Below are 20,144 nucleotides of genomic sequence, written 5' to 3' on the forward strand. Positions count from 1 at the left end.
CTTCCACAACAGGCAGAACTGGAGGTATAGCTAAGGGCCTATGTTGCGGTAAGTGTAGAAAGGTCCTAAGCCTTTTTCTTGAATCTGAGAAATCTTGTCCCTGCCATTGGAATTGCTCTCTCATGGCATGTAAGGTTTCCCCAAAGGAAAATTCCTCTGGTGGAGAGGCAGATGGAATAGATTCTTCAGCATCGGAATCTTCATAAGTAGAAAAAGGAGCCTCTGGATGGCCTGTAATGTCTGAATCATCAGAAGAATCATCTGAGGACACTGGCTCTGGGGGCTCTGCTCTAGGTCTCTTTTCTGGAGGCTGAGAGGCCCTGTCTGGGCGAGATTGGGATCCCCTTATTAAAGAGATGAGATCCTCTGCCAGAGTAAGCATTTGAGAACTGGAACTGGGCCTGTGTGAGGGGGGCTTAACAGGCACTGATTTAGTAGTTTTGGCTGCTTTAGCCCTGGCAAAGGCCTTAATAGACATGGCTGCAGGAGGCCTAGCAGCACCACGTGTTGGGGTAGAGACATCCAAAGGGATGGTGTCTGATAATTCTATAGGAACCACATTAGTAGGCAAAACTTCAGAGGCCGATTCAGCTAGGGTAGCAGGAGCCTCGGTAGTAGTCATGGATTCGGCTGAAGATTGACCCGTTTGCTCGGTTTCGGCCGAAACCGAGACACTCGCGGTTTGCTTAACCGTGGTTTTGGCCGAAACCGCGGACCGCGAGTGTCGGTCTTTTTCTTTGCGTTTTTTAACAATTTGAGAAGTCGGAGGATCCGACGGCATAATGTACGCAAAATCTGAGCCGAAAAACTGTTCAGCAAACTCCGACCGACGCCTAAGCGTTCGTCAGTTGAAGGAAGCACAGGCTAAACAGGCTGCTACGTCGTGGTCTGGGCCTAAACAAGGTAAGCAGTAAGAGTGGAAATCTTTATGAGGTATTTGTTTCCCACAAGTTAAACAGTTATTTACTTTTTCTGACATCGGCTGAGGCAAGAAAGAGTCCCCAACGGGGTACTTAGCTTTTAGAAGTCTTCGAAGTAGTATTCGGTAGTAGTAATCTCTGGATCTGACCGACCGGCACTTGCGAACAGCTTCTGCTTCGGGCGCCACGCGGCAAGAAAGACAGAGGAAAATGGCGTTGGCTGATGCCTTTATACCCGAAGACCAGCAGAGATGACGTCGGGTGAAGTGCGACACCGGCCGAGGCCAGACCCAGACTTTGGAATCCGGCCGACCGAAGGGCTGCCTGACAACAGGACAACCCATTTGTTATGACTGCAGATGCATCCTTGAAGGACATCTGGAACATTGTTACTAGTTCAGACAACTTGTCGAACTTGTTAGGCAGTTTTTCGTTGTTTTCATATAAAAAGACTAAAACAATTAGAAATTCACTTGAGAACAGAGACTCAGCACTGGTGTTAAATTCTGTTAGAAACATGACTGACCAGCCTGGCATGTTCCAGTGTGGCAAATGCGTTTGTTGCAAGTTTATTTTCAAAGGGAACTGCTACACTTTTAAACACAATGACTTTATAAGTTACGTTTGCCCATCATTTTGACTGCTCATCCACTAATTTGGTTTACATTGCAGTTTGTAATTCTTGCCATTATTTTTATGTGGGAAAGACTTGCAGGAAGCTGTCAGACAGAATAAAGGAACATTGTGGGGCTATCAGAAATTCTCACTCTCGAAATGCGCTAGCTAAGCATTTGTTAACTTGTACTAATTTTGAAAATTTTCTATTTTTAGTATTAGAGCAAGTTGAACTGTTTTTTGGTGACTATGCTACTCTTCTGAGGGTTAGGGAACTCAGATGGCAACTTTTGCTGGGAGCGTATTCAGCTCCTGGTTTGAATGATATCATCAATTTAAAATGTGCTTTGAAATGGTTTACATGAGTTCACATGACAGACTTGCTTTTCACTAGTTTGTCAGGTCACTTCATTACCATATAATGATATGTGCATATTTTAAGGAGGATAGGGTTATTTCATTGGCTGTTACTATTTTACTGTTTTATTGCATATGACAACATGGAGTGTATATTTACTGATTTTCTTTGTACCTTCTTATTTTTGAAGAAGTTCAATTACTGGTTCTGGTGTTGTTGTTTTTTCCTATAGCTGCAGAAGTTTTTTTGCCTATATATATATATATATATATATATATATATATGTATATATATATATATATATATATATATATATATATGTATATATATATATATATATATATATATGTGTGTGTTATAAACTATTTGCCAACATTATTGAACCGAAGCATGACATACTCTAAAGAAACTAGTAACTACTCCACAATTACACCACGACCCTTAATAGGACCGATGTAAAACAACATGCTGACAAAGAAACTGGTGATTAAAATATCAACCTTTATAATAAATGTGAAGCAGTGAATCATAAGATCTTTGCATTCAAAACTTTTGCAGCACTTACAAGATCTACCTCAAATGAACCAAGTGCATATGCTTAAGTAATAAACTAAGACTTGCAGATTGGTACCTGCTGAGGTCAATGTGCAATGTATAAGAATGTTATATAAGTTCTTAAAACATTGGAATTATTCTGCTTACATCTGAAAACAAATGCAAATTAAAAGGAGGGAAATGCTATAATTAAAAGAATATGCCAAGACAAAGTAAACTACAGAGTACTTTACATTTTAAAAATACTTTAAGACTTATTAAAGATTTTACCTTAAATATTTATTAGTAAGTCAAAATAATGAATGCTTCTCAGATATTCCAAAAAATCCAGCTTAATTGGTGTATACTACAAAAAAGAACTTAAGCATTCTTGCAAAATTTTATGCAGAATGCAACAAATATCACCATGAACATTTAGTTATTCATCTTTTTATTAGCCTTCTAATTATGAGAATGCCAGAGCACTTCAGCATTCAGTGGTATGAAGGTATAGAAGCTACTGTTGGATGGGGAGCTAGCCCATTATAAGATGTTTGTACGTACACACACACACACACACACACACACACACACACACACACACACACACACACACACACACACACACACACACACACTCTCACATACCTCCTGGCAATTTTGGAGGACTGTCAGTTCAGTTCAGCACCTCACTGGGATGTGTGAATAACCCAGAGATCTCCATAAAATCCAGTGCAGACACAGAGAGGATTGTGCTCTCTCAGACAGAAAACAAACTGACCAAAAATCAAACTAAAGATCTGACGACTGCAAGGCAGCAGTGCTATCTACTGTGCCACTGTACCACCTGTGATCACAAAAGAATGCCTTTAAATGAAGATTAGCAATACCTCTCCAAATGTATTAAATGTAAGTGAAATATTCATCAGAAATATAGAATAACTCAAATGATAAGAATCACTGTGTCTTTACTTGGTGTAAAACAATAAAGGAAATACATACCTAGGGAAAGTAACAGACTAATGCCTATATTACAAAAAGATCCAATCAGTCAGGAAATAATCAAAGTTATACTTTATTATTTATAACATAATTATTAATATGCTTCCTAAACCTGTGGCTTACAATTTGTAAATAAAAATAGGAAATATTGCCTGAAAACTGTAAGAAAACATCCATGCTAATAGTAATAATAATAACAACATTAATACCAATAATAATACTTATTATAATACCCATTGGTTAAACAAGCAGGCCCACTGAATATGCAATACATTTTCAGGGGCAACCAGGGAGCAATGTCTGGTTAAGTGACTTGCTCAAGGTGACACAGTAGGTAAATGAGGGTAGAGGGAATCAAACCCATACCAAATGAATACAACTGACAGCCTTAACCCTCTGTGCCAACTGCCAGACGTGTATGTAAACTACAGCTTCAAGCACAGTTTTAAAGAACCATACCAAAAATGAAGGCTATGCTGAAATGGCTTTTATGTTTTTCCTATTTCTATCCTGTGTCCATCTTCGAACAGACTCGTATTAAAATAAACATAGAAAAAAATGCAAAAGATTATTTTCTGAAAAAATAGTAAAGTCTGACTTCAAAAATATGTGAAAATAGCACATTTGGAATAAAAAGCTTAAACTGTTTGCTGTCATATTGCATGGACTTGTGAGATTTTACCCCAAGTGTTTTTATAACAGAGAAAAGAGAATGTATTGATGTACATCTTAACATTTTGTGGATAAAAGCAGACATGATACGTGCCATGAGCATGAAGAAGGCAAACTAAGTAGCAGTAGAGGAGCTCAAGATATGTACATGGGTGTATGTCTCACGGGCAACAACGCTAATCCAATGTTAACAGCAAACTCAGAAAGTATAAACCATGTCTACTTATGAAGAAACTAGAAGTGACTTATTAAACAAGATTTCCAAGAAACTGTCACAGCATGTCTCTAAGCTGCAGCCAAGGGCATTCTGCAATGGAAGTGGGAAGGGTCCTATTTAGTGAAGTGTTAAGTTGAGGATAAACCTTGGTAACATAACAAAAGTTAATGTTGATGCCCTGGCAGAAGACATGAACTCTTGTGATGCCCTACGGTTTTAATCTTAGTTGCAGGAGATTCATTTCATACTGAAGAATAACTGAAAAGTAACAGTCCTATTTAAAGTTTTACTACAAAAAACAAAAAACAAACAAAAAAAAAAAACAAATGCACCAACTTTGACTCTTACCTGGTGGTGGCAAATCCAACTTGGCTCGTTTGAGCTCTGACATAGAAATCTGTAGCTGTTGTATCACAAAATCATCATCAAAGTAAAATTGCACAGCTAAGGACTCCTGCAGAAATTCAACTAACTCTTCCATTTCTAATTTCATTAAGTGCTCTAAAAAATAGAAAAAAAAAATCAAACAAAATGTGCAGTAATTGAAAAACTAGCTCACCAAATGTTATCTTAATATTCTCAGAAGCAAATAAATGATAAAGTAGGCATAAAGGTAAACAAAGGTTATTTATAATTAAATTCTCATTTTGAGCATCATCATGGATCAGAAAGTACAGTTGTGTACACTTACCATAAATGTAGATGTTCGAGTGTATTCACTGTTGCAGTCATTACATTGGGGTAATCTGCTGGCAGGTTGCCCTCAGTCGGCCTGATTAACAAATTCTTGGGTCCTGCGTCGGTTGCTGTCCCTTCTTCCATGACGTCAGGAGTATAAAACATGCAGCCGACGCCATTTTCATCAGTTTTTCTTGTCCCAGATGTCAGATGCCCCCCAAATGGGGAGCAAAAAAAAAAAAAAAACACAAAAAATATACCTCCAAATAAAAGCAAATACACCAAAAAGGCTTTTGAGCATAGTAAAGGAAAGAAGAGGTATAGTAAGAAAAAAATAAGGGGTTGGCGGGTGGGTAACCAGGACTGCAACAGTGAATACACTCGAACATCTACACTTATGGTAAGTGTACACAACTGTACTATGTTCTTTGTGTTTCACTGTTGCAGTCATTACATTTGGGTAGAATCCCAAAGCTACGGTTGGGAAGATGGAATTATACAGCATTAGGAGCAGCTATAAGGCCCTGCAAGACAGCAATAGCAAAGCCTGCTCTGGATTTAGAGAAAAGAGGTAAATGGTAATGTTTGGTGAACGTATGAACTGAGCTCCAGGTAGCAGCTTCTAGAATGTCCCTGGTAGGAACCCCTCTGAGAAAGGCTGCAGAAGTAGATGCAGCCCTGGTGGAATGGGATCTGATCCCTTTGGGGACAGGTTTACCATGGTGCATGTAGCAGAAACTAATACAATGGCTTATCCATTTTGAAATAGTCTGCTTTAAAATAGCCTTTCCGTCTGTCCCTGCAGCAAATGCCACCAGTAATTGCTCAGATTTTCTTAGAGATTTTGTTCTGTTTAAGTAGAATCTTAGTTATCTGTGTACATCCAATGAATGCAGAATCCGCACACCCTTGTTCTGTGGATTTGAGAAAAAGGTTGGCAGATGAATGGTCTGACTAAGAGCCGCACTAGATACCACTTTAGGCATAAAGGATGGATTGGTCCTGAGAGCCACCCTGTCCGGGTAAAAGATAATAAAAGGCTCCACTGCCATGAGAGCCTGTAGTTCTGAAATCCTTCTAGCTGAAGTGACTGCTAAAAGAAAAGCTTTCTTCCAAGAGTGAAATTTTATGTCTGCAGTAGAAGCTGGTTCAAAAGGAGGTAGGGTGAGTTTTTTCCAACACAAAATTGAGGATCCTTGCAGGAGTTAGTGCTCTCCTGGGAGGTCTTAAATTTTTGGCCCCTCTGAGGTACTGCTTTAGCATGGGATGAGAAAAGAGGGGAGGCTCTGTGTTGTAATGGACTGAAATGGCAGAGGCATGGATTTTTATGGAAGAAAAAGATAGGCCCTTGTGAAGCATCTCAGTTAAATATTGCAGAATCTGAGGAATATTGGGCATAGCTGTGCTTATTCCTTGTGCTTGGTTCCAGGCACAGAATATTTTCCTTTATCAGCATAAGATGTTCTAGTACTAGGCCTTCTAGCCACCAAAATGACATCCATCACAGGTTTGCTGAGAGATGTAACTGGTGAAATTAGTTGATTAGCGATGCTGCAAGATTCAGAGTTTGGAGATGAGTGTGCAGAATTTGATAGTCCTGCTGAGACAGTAGATAAGGTGTCTGAGGCAGGTACCACGGAGGAAGGTGTGACATATTACATAGGAGTGGGTACCAGTGTTGGCGAGGCCAGTCTGGAGCAATCAGAATTATTTTTGGCTTTTCCTGTCTGACTTTTAGTAAGACCCTGGAGAGCAGAGGCAGAGGGGGAAAGGCATAGACTGATAGGTTTTTCCAGCTGATGGACAGAGCATCCACTTTCCAAGCTTTTTTGTGATGAATTCTTGTGCAGAATTTGTCCAACTGATAGTTTTGGGGTGAGGCAAAAAGATCTATGTCTGGGCTCCCCCATTTGTGTGTCAACATGCTGAAGATTTGTGGATCCACTTTCCATTTGTGTGGGTCCATAAGATTTCTGCTTAGTTTGTCTGCCAGAGTATTTTGCTTTCCTGGCAGGAATTGAGCTTGTAGATGTATTTGATAAGTCGAGGCAGTGTTCCACAAGGCCATGGCTAGTCTGCAAAGGGGGTAGGAATGGGTACCCCTCTGCTTGTTTATGTACCAAATGACTGTGGCGTTGTCTGTCTTTATCAGTAGATGTCCTGGATGAAGATGGTCCTTGAAGGCTGTCAGAGCATTCTGTACAGCTAGCATCTCTTTCTGGTTGATATGTATGTGCATTTGATTTGGGCTCCATTGGCTCTGAATGCATCTCTCTGCCAGATGCGCCCCCCAAGCATAATCTGACGCATCTGTAGTCAGAATTTGGGTGGCAGGGGGTGGAATGAATGACAGTCCCTTGTTTTGGTGACAGGCCTCTGCCCACCGTAGGAACTCTTGCTGCAGGCAAGGAATGATAGGAATCATTGTTTCCAGGCTATGACAATGTTGACTCCATAAGCTTTTTAGGTACCATTGAAGTTTCCTCACTTGCAGTCTTGCATATGGAATTATTACAATGCAGGAAGCCATGAACCCCAAGGCCTTCAGAATTTGTTTTGCAGATAGCTGGGTTTTGTGGCCACTTGTTTGAATTAAGTCATTAATTGAATTTGTTTTTCTGGCATGAGGTAAGTCATCTAGGCAGTTGTATTCAAGCTTGCACCCAGTAATGTAATTATTTGAGAGGGTACCAGTTGTGATTTCTTTTCATTTATGGTGTACCCTAGACAAGTTAGAAGCCTTTTTACAAATGCCAGATGCTGTAGAAGAGTGTCCTTGTTTTCTGCCTGAATTAGACAATCGTCCAGGTAAGGATAAATTTGAATTTTTCTTTGTTTGCAAAATGCAGTTACTGGTGCCAGGCACTTTGTGAAGACCCTGGGCACAGCAGATAAGCCAAACGGCAGTGCAGAGAACTGGTAATGTAAATAGCCTGCTTTGAAGCGGAGGTATCTTCTACAAGATTCTCTGATTGGGATATGCAGGTAAGTCTCTTTTAAGTCTAGAGTTACCAACCAGGCATCCTTGCCTAGCATAGGCAGTAACTGTTGTAGAGTCAGCATCTTGAATTTTGGAATGTCCAGAAATGTATTTAGAATGGATAAGTCCAGAACTGGATGCCATGATTTGTCTTTTCTGGTTACCAGGAAAAGTCTTGAATAAAAACCTTGTCCCTTTTCCTTTTCTGGTACTGGTTGAATAGCCCCCATATTCATGAGGGACATAACTTGTTTCTGGGCCTCTGCCCACTGATTTGGAGGCAGATCTGGCCATCCGTTTGGGATTGGCAACATGTGGAAATAAAAGCTGTATCCCTGGGATACTATATTTAAAACCCACTTGTCCTGGGTAATTAGTTGCCAATTTCGTGCATGAAGTGCCAGTTTTCCCCCCAAAGGGGCTGCCAAAAGATAAGTGCTTGGTAATTGCAGAGGAAAGTCATTGAGACTGTTTACTGTAGGAAGGTGCCTTGTTACTTCCAGATTTGGAGGTGGAAGTACCCCATTGTTTGGTTCTGTAAGTTCCTTGCGACTGAAACCTGGAGCCTTTGGAGTGTCTGGGTTTGACCTGAGCAGCTCTGGTGGGTACTGGAAAGGACCAATTCTTAGTAGGCCAGTGCCTACTGAACCTGGGTGGCTGCACTTGTAGGAAATCTTTTACAGTTTGCATACATTTAGCTTTACCTTCCATCTTTTTCAAAACTTCTTCTGCCTTATTACCAAATAGACTGTCCTGTTGTAAAGGAGCATCCAACAATTTTGCTTTAACATGATCAGGCAGATTTTGCTCCTTGAGCCAAGCATGCCTTCTTATCACAGATCCAGTTACAGCGGCCCTGCAAGAGGCCTCCAAGGAATCAAAACCACATTGCAAAGTATGCTTTTCAACTTGTTCAGCTGAATGCAATAAATCCCTCAACTCTTTATTTTCCACAGAGTCAGAAATCAACATCATTTTCTGTTTAAGTAAGCCCATGACATGCTGCTGATATTTAAGCATATGAAATTGACAGTTTAAATCCCTGATTGCCAAGGTTGCAGATGTGTAAACCTTCTTACCCCATCTATCCAGCACCCTGGAGTCTCTATCAGAAGGGGTAGGTTTTTAGCAGTAGAAGCCTTAATGCCCTTGGGACCCAGAGAAATGGTTTCAGGGTCAGCAGTAGGGTTTTTAAAAAGGAATTTGTGGGAGTCAGGAACCCTGTTATATCTGTCTGGCTTACTAGGAGCCGGAGGCAGGGAATCAGGAGCCATGCTGGATTCTGAGAAAACATCATCAACAATGTCTAGAACAGGAGGTATAGCCAAAGGCCTATGCTGAGGAAGAAGAAGGAAATCCCTAAGCCTCTTTTTAGATTCTGAGACATCCTGACTCTCCCAGTGAAAGTGTTCCCTTAAGTTTCTCCAAAAGAAAAATCCTCAGGAGGAGAAGCAGAAGGGATGAAATCTTCTGCATCAGAGCCGTCATAAGGTGGAATAGATAATTCATGATCAGATGAGGAATCAGAAGAAATAGAAACCTGATCTGATGATTCATAGTCAGTGCCTTGCCTAGGCCTCTTAGCAGGAGGGGGGTGGGAACCCCTGATCAAGGTAATTAAATCCTCAGCCATTTTGATCATTTGTTTTTTAGGCATAGGGACCTGTGCACGTGGCCCAAGCGTCATTTTTTTTAGACATAGAAGCTGATTTTAGCCTAGGTTTTGAAGAGGGCACTGGTTTAATATACAAATCTTTAGGCCTGAAAACACCCTCAGAAGCTGATGCCTGCTCAGCGGCACCAGACCCATCAAAGGTAGAGACATCCGCGGGTTCAATGCTTAAAGTGTCTCGCGGCATACCGGACTCCGAATGGGTCTCAGTAAACGCCTGCGAATCAAAAGTAGCGGGTATCAGGGGCTGCAAAAGCACCTCAGTGAGTACTGGCGACTGGCTTAGGAGAAGTTTTGTTGTCGGTTTTGGACCTCGACGGTCTGTTTCTGTCTTTTTCTATGCGTTTTTTGTGTATTCCAGTAGTCAGATTGCTAACCAATGACATTTCTGGATAGTTAAATCTTCAGCCAAAAAATTTTGATGCAAAAATATACCGATGCTTAATAGTGCATTGATTAAATTTAGCACAAAACTGACAGCAAGGCATGCTGTGGTCAGGGCCTAGGCAAGGAATACAGTACAAATGAAAATCCTTATGAGGTATTTGCTTCCCACAAGTAATACAATTATTAACTTTTACTGACTTCGGTAAGGAGGAAGAAAAAGTTTCCCCAATGGGGTACTTAGCTTTAGGTTGAAGACTTTGGTTCTGAAACTCGAAAACAAAAATTTCAGGAGTCTGCCGACCGGCACTTGCGAACTGCTTCTGACACCGCGCGGCAAGAAAGACTGATGAAAATGGCGTTGGCTGCATGTTTTATATCCCTGATGACCTGACGTCATGGTAGAAGGGACAGCAACTGACGCAGGACCCAAGACTTTGTTAATCAGGCTGACTGAGGGCAGCCTGCCAGCAGATTACCCAAATGTAATGACTGCAACAGTGAAACACGAAGAACATCTGTACACGAATGCCTGCATAAAACACCATCCTGTGGCAAGGACAACTTCTGGTGGTAGTAACAAGGATTTACATCACTGGAGTGTGATATGTAAGGCAGTACAACAGCTGCCAGAAACAGTCTTGCATTTTTTTCTTGTAATTTGGATATAGATGCTTTCTGCTCATGAGACAAACACAATATACCAAAGGATTCTGACAGCTGTACTATGCAAAAACTTCCTCTAGTAAGAAAATATACAAAGGCAATTCAAAAAGCAGATAAGCGTCATAGAGGCTTAACACACAAACTCCAGAACAGTTAAGGAGTTTCTGGTTAACAGTCACTAGCAGACATACCTACCATTCTGTCCTCCTGTTCTTCACAATAAAAACTTTGCATAATCCAATGATTTGCCTTACAACTCCATTTATTTTGGTGAAGTATTGGAGCAATGGCATAGGCAGTAATGGGAAAGCCATTAAACAACTATAAAAACAGAATCAATGAGAAGGAAAAACACAAAGAAAATGGCACTACAACTGAACAACACAATGCCAAGCACAGCAGTGAGAATCACAGATAATTTTACATCAACAAGAGCACACTATTAAATTTGTAAATGTGAGTGTGTATGTGTGTATGCATGTATCTCTCTCTCTCTCTCTCTATATATATATATATATATATACAAATATATATATGTATATATATATATATATATATATATATATGTATATAGACACACACACACACACACACACACACACACACACACACACACACGTGACATACACATACATACACAACACACCCCAGTGTATCATATAAACTATATATACTATATAAATATAGTATATATATATATATATATATATATATATATATATATATATATATATATGTTTAAAAATATAAAATAATTATTTAATTATGTTGAGGTTATATAGCAATTGCCTACAAAGATTTTAATTTCAGCAAAAAATCAGGATACTCATTCACCTTGCGTACCTCCCAGTCACCCTCAGCAAAACTCTCCAACTCTACTACTTTGAAAAGCAGCAGTGAAAGAAATGTGTTAGTGATAGGTGACTCTACTGTCAGGCACACTAAATCATCAGTCACAAGGCTGGCTGGGGGTGCAGTGAGGTGTTAAAAGTGAGCTGTCTTTCACGAGCCAGGATCTCTGATGTTACAAGGACCCTAATGTCTAACAAACTTGACTACAACACAGTAGTTGTACATGTGGGAGTGAATGACTTGAAAAGTAAAACCCTGACAGATATGCAGACAGATACAGCAAAACTATCCATGCATGTTACAAATATAGGCGAGACTAGACTCGACTGAAATCTTTCCTTCACTTCAAATGATGCTTAGATAGAAATAACGGAAAACTGGTTTCAATAAATGGTTAAATAGCTGGTGTCATTCCATCAGGACACAGTATGTGTCACATACCTCCCAATGTCTTAGAGCAAGAAATCTGGACAAAGCCATAAATAATTGGGGGGGGACAAATGCCCATAAATAGGGACAATTGTTAAATATTGCTCTTACAAACTTAGAAAGCTGACAGAATAACATGTTTTGCATCAGCATAAATTGTATAAAAGTTATGAAGTCTAAAACTTAAATTTCCGTCATTATTTTATGACTTTGGTCTTCAATGATTTGTCAGTGAGCCACAATGCTTTGAGAAACAGACAAAATATGAAGGAAAATCAGGACAGTTGGGAGGTATAGTTTGTCAGCATGGGACAGTATGCTTGACAGTCCAATTAGTTTCACTATGAATGGACTGCTCCTCTCAGTTCAGGGTTTGCAAATTGACTAAGCCTTTGTTGCCCTCTAGTGTCTGATTTAATGCAAAGTGTAACTGGTGGCCAAAACTAACATATCGGACTCACTGGTGGACATAACTAACATATCGGACTCTAACTAACTTTCCCTACATGTTAACCAGTGTGACTCATTATCTTCCTTTAAATATGACCTAGATGACTGAATGGATATGCACAATTGTATGGCCCTCCTGGAGGTCTTTTCAGGCTTGTTGGCTGTTGGTGAAGCACCCTCCAAGAGGAAAAAACGCTGAGAGAAGAAGGGAGCCACTTTTGAGATTTTAAGTATTTTTTCTCTGTTTATTTGCTAAGTTTTTCTGCATAGCTGCCTAGCTTGAGCATTTTCTGGCTTGTTAAACTTGATTTCTGTATTAGTAGCTGTATTTAGAGCACAACCAAAAGCTGTTTGCTGAATTTCCTGTTTGCACTTAATTTTAAATCGTTTTTTTCTTAAAACTTGCATATTTTCTGTCCTTGACCTAGCACTCTTGTGTGGGGTCATTTACTGCACTGTTATAACTTGATATTACTTGTGAACCTCTGCTATCTCTGTAAAAACAAAAACAAAAAAAAATCTTGCTTTTTTCCCACTTTTCTGAGAGTTAAAAAGTTCAGTTACAGGCTTGCTGTTCCTGAACTGTTTGAAAGTTTCTGTGAGGCCATTTTTGCTTGGGCTGAAGGAGGGTCTCTGTGTTCATCAGTGGCAGTGACTAACATTGAGCAGCTTCCCTGCCCCCGTGGAGGTGGTTACTGACTTGAAACTGTAGTTTTATTGGCCACTAGGGGTCATTTCCATAACTCCTTCATCTTCCTCTCTTAAAACCTAGTTGCCTCGTGGTTTGAGCGTCTTTTCAGGCTTGTTGGCTGTTGGTGAAGCACCCTCCAAGAGGAAAAAACGCTGAGAGAAGAAGGAGCCACTTTTGAGATTTTAAGTATTTTTCTCTGTTTATTTGCTAAGTTTTTCTGCATAGCTGCCTAGCTTGAGCATTTTCTGGCTTGTTAAACTTGATTTCTGTATTAGTAGCTGTATTTAGAGCACAACCAAAAGCTGTTTGCTGAATTTCCTGTTTGCACTTAATTTTAAATCGTTTTTCTTAAAACTTGCATATTTTCTGTCCTTGACCTAGCACTCTTGTGTGGGGTCATTTACTGCACTGTTATAACTTGATATTACTTGTGAACCTCTGCTATCTCTGTAAAAAACAAAAACAAAAAAATCTTGCTTTTTCCCACTTTTCTGAGAGTTAAAAAGTTCAGTTACAGGCTTGCTGTTCCTGAACTGTTTGAAAGTTTCTGTGAGGCCATTTTTGCTTGGGCTGAAGGAGGGTCTCTGTGTTCATCAGTGGCAGTGACTAACATTGAGCAGCTTCCCTGCCCCGTGGAGGTGGTTACTGACTTGAAACTGTAGTTTTATTGGCCACTAGGGGTCATTTCCATAACTCCTTCATCTTCCTCTCTTAAAACCTAGTTGCCTCGTGGTTTGAGCGTCTTTTCAGGCTTGTTGGCTGTTGGTGAAGCACCCTCCAAGAGGAAAAAACGCTGAGAGAAGAAGGGAGCCACTTTTGAGATTTTAAGTATTTTTTCTCTGTTTATTTGCTAAGTTTTTCTGCATAGCTGCCTAGCTTGAGCATTTTCTGGCTTGTTAAACTTGATTTCTGTATTAGTAGCTGTATTTAGAGCACAACCAAAAGCTGTTTGCTGAATTTCCTGTTTGCACTTAATTTTAAATCGTTTTACTTAAAACTTGCATATTTTCTGACCTTGACCTAGCACTCTTGTGTGGGGTCATTTACTGCACTGTTATAACTTGATATTACTTGTGAACCTCTGCTATCTCTGTAAAAACAAAAACAAAAAAAAAATCTTGCTTTTTCCCACTTTTCTGAGAGTTAAAAAGTTCAGTTACAGGCTTGCTGTTCCTGAACTGTTTGAAAGTTTCTGTGAGGCCATTTTGCTTGGGCTGAAGGAGGGTCTCTGTGTTCATCAGTGGCAGTGACTAACATTGAGCAGATTCCTGCCCCGTGGAGGTGGTTACTGACTTGAAACTGTAGTTTTATTGGCCACTAGGGGTCATTTCCATAACTCCTTCATCTTCCTCTCTTAAAACCTAGTTGCCTCGTGGTTTGAGCGTCTTTTCAGGCTTGTTGGCTGTTGGTGAAGCACCCTCCAAGAGGAAAAACGCTGAGAGAAGAAGGAGCCACTTTTGAGATTTTAAGTATTTTTTCTCTGTTTATTTGCTAAGTTTTTCTGCATAGCTGCCTAGCTTGAGCATTTTCTGGCTTGTTAAACTTGATTTCTGTATTAGTAGCTGTATTTAGAGCACAACCAAAAGCTGTTTGCTGAATTTCCTGTTTGCACTTAATTTTAAATCGTTTTTTTCTTAAAACTTGCATATTTTCTGTCCTTGACCTAGCACTCTTGTGTGGGGTCATTTACTGCACTGTTATAACTTGATATTACTTGTGAACCTCTGCTATCTCTGTAAAAAAAACAAAAAAAAAAATCTTGCTTTTTTTCCCACTTTTCTGAGAGTTAAAAAAGTTCAGTTACAGGCTTGCTGTTCCTGAACTGTTTGAAAGTTTCTGTGAGGCCATTTTTGCTTGGGCTGAAGGAGGGTCTCTGTGTTCATCAGTGGCAGTGACTAACATTGAGCAGATTCCCTGCCCCCTGTGGAGGTGGTTACTGACTTGAAACTGTAGTTTTATTGGCCACTAGGGGTCATTTCCATAACTCCTTCATCTTCCTCTCTTAAAACCTAGTTGCCTCGTGGTTTGAGCGTCTTTTCAGGCTTGTTGGCTGTTGGTGAAGCACCCTCCAAGAGGAAAAAACGCTGAGAGAAGAAGGGAGCCACTTTTGAGATTTTAAGTATTTTTTCTCTGTTTATTTGCTAAGTTTTTCTGCATAGCTGCCTAGCTTGAGCATTTTCTGGCTTGTTAAACTTGATTTCTGTATTAGTAGCTGTATTTAGAGCACAACCAAAAGCTGTTTGCTGAATTTCCTGTTTGCACTTAATTTTAAATCGTTTTTTTCTTAAAACTTGCATATTTTCTGTCCTTGACCTAGCACTCTTGTGTGGGGTCATTTACTGCACTGTTATAACTTGATATTACTTGTGAACCTCTGCTATCTCTGTAAAAACAAAAAAAAAAAAATCTTGCTTTTTCCCACTTTTCTGAGAGTTAAAAAGTTCAGTTACAGGCTTGCTGTTCCTGAACTGTTTGAAAGTTTCTGTGAGGCCATTTTTGCTTGGGCTGAAGGAGGGTCTCTGTGTTCATCAGTGGCAGTGACTAACATTGAGCAGCTTCCTGCCCCGTGGAGGTGGTTACTGACTTGAAACTGTAGTTTTATTGGCCACTAGGGGTCATTTCCATAACTCCTTCATTTGTCCTCAGAGGAGTGGTTTAAGGCAGTAACTTGTAGTTTATTGGCCATTTTGGGTCATTTCCTGTCTTTTCCAGCCCCCTGCTATAAAGCACGCTTTAGCGCGATTTAGCCCGATTTACCGTTGCACACTAGGGCAGCGCCGGTTAAGCAGGTTTAAACTATTCGGGCTACCTAAAGTCCACTCTTCAAATTTTCCCTTAAAACTACCTTCCTCGAACTATACTGCTGATCTAATCAGCGTATCCTGTAATTAAAAAGATCATCTCTACTTGACTCCAAGTAGACTATTCTCTATCTGTTAAACGTAGCACTTGCTCCTACAGTACTTATTACCTTGATACGGCACTCTTGTCATAGATAGTACCCCAAAAGGCAACCCACCATTTGTCGGCCACCCACCTCCCCCGGAATCTTTTTTAAAGTTTTTTGTCTATTCCTTCTAGCATGTCGAGGGATCAGTTGCTAGTGTCCTCTCCTGCTCAGCTGGTGAACCTGGGAATATTGAGGCAATGTTACAATTGCCTCATGTACACAGACAACCCTCTCCTCCTCCCACAAAACACAAATACATGCGAGAGATGCAACTATACGGCCAAACTGGAGGCTGAGCTCTCTCAACATAGGACTGGCAAGACCAGTCAGGAGGAGAAGGTTACCACACACACTATAGACCCAGTCTCACATAGTACCATTACAACCTCAAATCATACACATAAACACACAAAGACATACTCGGAGGCTCTGATCAAAAATCTACCAAAACAGCAGAGGCCACCAAAGCAGACACCCAAACAACCACCACCTCAGAACACAACACCTGCAACACATAGACCTCACAGTCAGAGTGTCAAACAGTCACAGCCCTTAAGGCCAAACACAATGCCAGACACACTAGTCATTGGTGACTCCATAGTCAGACACACTGGCGTCCGCTCACCAGACTGAGTAAGGAGAAGGTCACAGTAAGCTGCCTGTCAGGCGCTAGAATCCGCCACATAACGCAAGCACTCAGGTCTCTCAACAGCAGGTACAAATATGACTCAGTCATTGTCCACGCTGGTGTAAGCGACCTGAGACGCACCTCCTTGGACTACATGAAAAGAGACATTGAGGAGCTCTCTGATTATGTAGCCCAGGCAGGTATGACCCTGACCTTGAGCAGTATCCTACCTTCACCAAGAATGATGCCACAATACGGAGATAAGATGATCAGCTTTAACAATTGGCTTAAACACTGGTGTCATTCAAAGGGGATCCAGTGTCTGTCTGCCTGGGATGACATGCTGGACAAGCCACGCTGCTTCAAGGGACGGCTTGCACCTGTCACCCTGGGATTCCGGATATTGGCAAAGGCTCTTGCCACCCCCATAGTGCCTTTTTTAGGCAAGGCTCAAATTCTAAACCTACCACCCTAGAACACAAAAAAGGAAAAAAACTAAGGGTAATGCTGCTCAATGCCAGAAGTCTAAATCTCAAAATGCACGCACTCGAGGCCCTTCTCAGTATGGAGAACATCGATGTCTGTGCTGTGACAGAAACCTGGTTCAAGGCTCCTGAGAGCACCCCAGCGCTATCAGGTTTTACCTCATATCATGCGTTCTGGCCCCAAAATCCAGACAATACCAAGAAAGGAGGGGGGGTATCCATATTCATCAAGGACACCCACACCTCAAGACTGGTGGCAACGCACGATGCATTGGAGACCATCCAGGTGCAATTAACCATAGGCAAGACTGCTCTGCAAATTGTAGCATGTTACAGGCCACCCTCACAAACTCAGGAACCTCACATGGCCTTCCTGAAAACACTAGACGGGATAAATGTATCACCAAACACCATCATACTAGGTGACTTCAATTACCCTAATATAGACTGGGATCACTACTCAAGCCCAAACACCCTAGCCCAAAAGTTCCTGGAATTCATAAACTCAAATGCCATGGAACAACTAGTCACCATCCCCACAAGAGGAGATAACATACTTGATCTCATCATCACGAACATGGGAGCACAATGTTCAACACCGGAGGTGTACCCCTCACTGGTGAGATCAGACCACAAACTAATCTCGCTGGAGGTCCTCATCCCACCCCACCTGAAATAAAAAGACCACAGTAAAGAACTTCTCAAAGGCCGGCTCCCCACTTCTAAAGACTAGCGTGGTCTGCTTTAAGGCCCCCGAGGCGGAGGAAAACAGTACTCAAGCCGCTGGATCACTTACAAATGCCTTCTACCAGCACCTGCAGGACTGCATGGATAAGGCAATCCCAAGCAAAACAAAGACTCTTTGTACCAAAGGCAAGCGTCCAGTCTGGTGGACCCCAGCCATAAACAAACTACAACAAAAGGAGGAAGCTACTACAAGATAGAGCAAAATCCTTAAAAGGTAAGACACCCTTGATCACTATAAGTAAAAAACTAAGAGCTCTCATAAAATCATCCAAAGCAAATTTCGAGAGAAAAATAGCTAAAGACTCAAAAGACAATCATAAGGCCTTCTTTAGCTATGTTAGAAACCTGGGAGGAAACTCCCAGATATGCTCAGAGCTAGTTCAAAATGATGTGAAGATTACTGATCCTACAGACATTGCCAACATACTGGCTGACAGGTTCAGTGCAAACTTCTCCCCTCCCCAAAGGAGAGATATCTATACCAAACGATTGCAGCCCCCAAACATCTCCAGCCCAAGTGAGAACTGCTCTCTCCAAAGCAAAAACACAGCATCCATGGGACCTGATGGTGTCCCCGGCTGTGTGCTCCATGAACTCAATGAGGAATTAAACCCACAGCTAGGACAGCTGTTTAATCATAGTCTTACCTCTGGATACGCACCCAGGAGTGGCGCACTGCAACTGTGGTACCACTTCACAAAGGCGGTGCCTCCACCGACCCTGGAAATTACCGGCCCATTAGCTTGACAAGCCTTATCTGCAAAGCCATGGAGAGGATCATAATGGACCTCATAAATAAAGACATAGGGAATTTGCAGACTTTGGATCCAACCCAGTTTGGCTTTGTCAAAGGCAGATCATGCCTTTTAAACTTGGTTGACTTTTTGAAACAGTCACCAAAGCCATTGATGAGGGAAAGGCAGTCCATACAGCCTACCTCGATCTGGCTAAGGCCTTGATACAATACCCCACTCGGGTATCATTGAAAAACTCATCAGCTTAAATGTCAACCTATACATCACAAGATGGGTTGCAAACTGGCTGAGTGACAGAACCCACAGGGTCAGAGTTGCTGGCGCCATGTCAGACTCAAAGCCTGTCACAAGTGGTGTCCCACAGGGCTCAGTCCTGGGCCCACTCTTGTTTGGCATCTACTTTTCCCAAGTACAAGCAAACACAGGAGGGTTATGGCTGACAAAGTTTGCAGATGACTGCAAACTGGGCCATAGTAGAAAACACATCTGACACAGATATCCTTCAGAAGGGTCTCACAGAAGCGGATAACTGGTGCCAGAGCCACGGCCTAAAGTTAAATGCCAAAAATGCATAGTCATACCCTTCGGGAAAAACAAGGTTACCCCTAGCTACCAAATAGGTGGCAATCCACTGAGCACAGAAGAAGTTATCAGGGACCTGGGGACCCAGGTTGATAGTAGTCTGTCATTCGACACCCATGTAGCTAAAGTAGTTAGGAAGACCTTCTACATTGCCCACCTTATCATGAAGGGATTCTCATCTAGATCAAGGGAGGTCATAGTCTCCCTTTATTCATCACTCATCAGACCAATGATTGAGTACAATGCCCCATTCGGAATGTATCTGACCCGACACTTGCAGCAGCTGGAGAGGCCACAAAAGTTCCTCACCAAAAGGATAAAGGGTCTCAAAATCTGTCCTATGCTGCCCGACTGAAAGAACTCCAGCTCTATTCAGTCGCTTACCGCTTGCTCAGAGGTGACCTTTGCCTAACATACAAGGCCATGTCAAACCCAGATTTGATGAATATGCTTCACCTCAAAACATCTAGATCCATCAGAGCCACAAGGGCGGGAGACTTAAACCTTGACACGGCTATTAATAGGACGTGCTGGAGGGATAGATTCATCACCCAAAGACTCCCTATGCTGTGGAACAAAATCCCGGTACATGTGAGGCAGAGCACCTCGCTGGCCTTGTTCAAGAGAAATCTTGACCAATGGATGGGAGATCGCAGATATACCCCAGGGATTACCTCAGTGTCACTGCTCGACAGAGGCACAGCAAAATAATGGGTATAGTTCCCCATACTAAAGGGGTGGCGTAAGCCACAAAACGATGGGCTAGGCTTGTAAATGCCCTCGGGCAGATAGCCTAGTATGAACCTATGAACCTATGAACCTAAATGAGATAGGGCCTGAAGGAGGGGTCTGGCAAAGCACTGATGGTCTTAACACT

At 41.5% G+C, this 20,144-nt stretch overlaps 1 protein-coding gene across 2 annotated transcripts in view; it reads right to left on the reverse strand.

The window, feature by feature from the left end:
- Nucleotides 1–20,144, reverse strand: part of USP6NL (USP6 N-terminal like) — a 1,978,038-nt gene that overhangs the window by 257,458 nt on the left and 1,700,436 nt on the right. For both annotated transcript variants that reach the window (XM_044088303.1, XM_044088302.1), the window contains one exon: nucleotides 4,667–4,819. In XM_044088303.1, the coding sequence (XP_043944238.1) occupies nucleotides 4,667–4,819 (153 nt within the window). The remainder of the gene's footprint in view (nucleotides 1–4,666; nucleotides 4,820–20,144) is intronic.

This window comes from Protopterus annectens, chromosome 11.part0 (assembly GCF_019279795.1).
Source record: "Protopterus annectens isolate FY-2018-M chromosome 11.part0, PAN1.0, whole genome shotgun sequence".
Classification (NCBI taxonomy): Eukaryota; Metazoa; Chordata; order Ceratodontiformes; family Protopteridae; genus Protopterus; species Protopterus annectens.